We start from the raw sequence: 3,596 nt of genomic DNA, 5'->3' as shown, positions 1-3,596 counted from the left end.
CGCAGAAAATGTTTGGAAACCACTGAGTTAACCTAAATTGTTATGGGGTTCCATATGTGTCAAAAATAAGACGGGATGAAGTCTAGAGGAAATCCAAAGATGCTAAAGTTTGTAAAGAAATGCACATTAGTTTCAAGGAGGACTTTTCTAAGGAGGACAGGCTCGCCCGGCTAAGCTGTGGCCCCTGGTTCAGGAAGCCAGGAACAGAGGCAAATGTCCATACCTGAAGGAAGGCTTCGCCCTGATCGACAATCGAAGAGTGAACGCTGAATAATTACACCGCCATTTTTCTTTTACTCCCACTGGTATTGTATGTTATGTTTGTATTTGTTCAAAGGGCTATCACACTAAACCAGCTGTTATCTCATTCGCTCATCGTTCCTGAAATTAGTTTTTGCACAACTACTGTGTTTCTTTTTACTTTCACTTCACACTAGGGGTTTAAAAAATATTGTTAAACTTAAGGCTACTTTTCTTTATTGTAAGGAGCAAAAGGCAAATTGTTTTTTTCTGCAAGAAACTTATTCATCAAGTGAGGAGGGTAAATTCTGGAAACTTCAATGGGTGATAACATTTATTTTAGTCGTGGTCCGTCGCATTCAGCTGGTTATGATCATGTTTTACAGATTCCCAGGTTCTTTGTTGGAGCAAATCAGTGACACAAATGGCCACTGGGTAAATGTAATAGTGGAAATTGAAGGAAATAAGATCATTTTGGTGTGTGTATATGGATACAATAATAAAGCGATAAATAGTATATTTTTTGCTGACCTCGGAGTGATGATAAAACATTGGAAATTAAAATATTCCACTGATCAGGTTATTTTAGGAGATTTCAATGTAACTCCAGATGGATCAATCGATCGTTTCCCCTCTAGGGGGCAGCACCACATTTACGATGATATTTTTGTAAACTTAATCTCTAGTACAAATTTGACAGACTGCTGGAGAATTAGAAATCCTAAACCAGACAACACTCCTGGTTCAATCCTTCTGGAAATGGCCAGATTATTGGTTAATCCCTCATAAAATGGTAAATAATATTCAAGCTGTGAAATCTCAGCGGCTCCTCTAACAGATCATTGTTCAGTCACCTTGTTTCTCTCTCTAAATAAATCTAAACCAGCTTCAAACTTAGCTTGGAAGTTTAATAGTAATCTGCTGACTAATGAAACCTTTTGTTCAGAAATCCTGAACCTCATTCAGGATATTTCAGTGATCAGATCTGGACCATCTGGACCCGTCAGAGAGCTGCTGATGTCATAAAGCTTCTCCTCAGTCTGATGGACTGTGGTTCTGTTCTGCAGAGCCGTGTTGGATGGAGGCTCAGTGGACCAGGTGGGTTCAGGTTGAGGGTAGATCCCCTCCGAGCTGCAGGTGATCCTGTTTCCATCCTGATGGATCCTGATGTCAGAGACTGGAGCTGGAAACATGAGAAAATAATAGAACCAAAATAAAAACTCTCAAAACATGATTTGAATGAAATGTTTTCAAACGAAGATGTTCCACCTTCTACTGCAAGGTGAACAACACGTCTATAAGAGACACCAGGTGTAAATGCATCACACCTGTAACTGCCCTCATCATCAACCTTCATCCTCTCAGCAGCAGATCGCCGTTTCCTCTGGATCTGATCCTCAGACAGAGACGCTCTGGATCTGAAGCTCTCAGAGCAGCTGGAGCCACGATGGTCAAACCGTACAATCAGAGATGATCCACATTTCCATATCATGGCCACATTCATGTTCTTGAACAACCCTGGTAAAATGCAGCCCTGGTTCAGAACACAGGACATGCTGGTTTCAGAATCTGCAATAAGACATGAAAACAGATGAAAGTTGAGTTGAATGGTGTTGAGGAGGAAACCCAGATCCTCTGAAGGATCAGAGAAAAACCTGCCTGGAAACAAGAGCAAATAATCTCCATGATCCAGATGATGATCACTGAACCAGAAGTTCTGGTTCTGATGGGAAAACAGGGAGACATTGTGTAGTAAAGTGGCCTTTTGAGTTATTTTCATGTTTTTTACATTTGCTATTTTGGATTTATTCAATTTGGCTGTGACATATTAACATTATTTAATTTTGCTGTGTCATCTGTATTTTGGATTTATTTTGGGTTGCTGAGTTGCTGTGTGCTGATCTCTTTTGCGTATATCTATTTTTGTATATATCATTAAAAGTCTAGCTTATTTATAGTTTTGTTTAAAAATAGCAAGTAGATTTATTCTATTGGCTTTTCAACAATTAACTGAAAAAGATTTCTTGACATTAGTTGGAATAAATAATTCCATGTTTTCCTCCATCTCTTCCAGCTGCTTCCATGCTCGTATATACACATGCGCAGCCATAGTGCACATGTGCACAAAGCTAAAAATAAGCCAACAAAAGAAACCAGAAACTGTTGCTAGGAGCCTTTTTGTTGTTTCAGCCCATAACGACGGCCTGATGATAGACCAGCTCTGCATTTTAGTCTGAATTAATGGAGTTCATGAATTCAACTCACTGAGCCTCAAACATTGAGAAGCTGAACTGAGAAAGGATAATTCTCCACAGTTTGGAGGCTCTGCTGAGACGTTAGTGAAAAACTGAGCAGAGCTCAGCAGACGCCAAACTCTGGGTTGACCCACAGAAACAAAAGGTAAATAGAAACTTTTAACTGAGTAATTGGACGTAACCAAATTAAGAGGCTGGTGTCTGAATTATTACGCTCCTAAGTTCAAGGCTGCAGCTTCGTTTCCTGGTGAAATACAGGATTTAATGGAAATAAGAAGAAAAAAAGGGGAAAGTGCGTCTCTGGACTTTGCAGTTCTCAGCCGACTAAACCTGACGAGGTGTCGGCAAAACAGTTCAGTGTGAGGAGTGGGGCCCTCTAAAGAGTCTCTGATGTATAGGATTACTGGGAATAAATGAAAACAAAACATGTGTTTTGGAAGATGCTGACCTCACTGTTTTAATGTCCCGGTCTGTGTGTGAGCCGGGCCTCTGCTGGACCAGAGGATCCATGTGGAGCCGTTAGTCTGAGACGTTTGACTGATTTGGGCTTTTTGTTTGTTTGTCTTGTTGTTTTGGTGGATGGAGAACAGAAAATATGATGAACAGCCATGAAATGATCTGTGGATGTTAAACTGATGAATTTATGTTGTTGGTCACATATAAACACAATGTTCTTTGTTTTATAGACCAAAGGATCTTTTCCCCCTTTGAGTTCAGCTTGATAACCTTTGAGATTGATTTGCATAATGAAGTAAGTATTGAAGGGGCGTTGGGGTGGAGGGGGGGGTCCCATCAGGAAGCAGGAAACCAAACGGCAGTAAAGTGGAAATCAGCCAATTCACTTTAAACTTTAAGGGGTTCTGTTGATATTCACTGACACAAGTCAGTTTTTAAGAACATTTTGATTTTGATGTGGCTTTAAAGGAAAATGATCTTGAATGTTTTTGCATTTTATGTTGAAAAAATAAGTCAATAAATGTTTTTTCTCTTTGTCAGCAGGAGGAAATTGGGCCAGCAGCAGGGGGACCATGCTGACTCATCACTTCTGACCTCTCAGCTCTTAAAGCAGAATCAGAGGAAGATATCACTGCATGATTCATA

General features: G+C 40.0%; 1 protein-coding gene across 1 annotated transcript; it reads right to left on the bottom strand.

The window, feature by feature from the left end:
• Positions 1-740: 740 nt before the first annotated feature.
• LOC103146944 (programmed cell death 1 ligand 1-like) lies at positions 741-1,890 on the bottom strand. The gene is made up of 2 exons (XM_007565055.2): positions 1,510-1,890; positions 741-1,423 (listed from the first exon to the last, which is right to left on the bottom strand). Exons 1-2 carry the CDS (start codon positions 1,793-1,795, stop codon positions 1,203-1,205), a joined length of 507 nt encoding a protein of 168 aa, XP_007565117.2. The 5' UTR covers positions 1,796-1,890; the 3' UTR covers positions 741-1,202.
• Between the last annotated feature and the right edge of the window lie 1,706 nt (positions 1,891-3,596).

Source organism: Poecilia formosa, unplaced genomic scaffold (genome assembly GCF_000485575.1).
Source record: "Poecilia formosa unplaced genomic scaffold, Poecilia_formosa-5.1.2 Scaffold171, whole genome shotgun sequence".
NCBI lineage: Eukaryota > Metazoa > Chordata > Actinopteri > Cyprinodontiformes > Poeciliidae > Poecilia > Poecilia formosa.
This window is presented reverse-complemented; position numbering and strand designations above follow the sequence as displayed.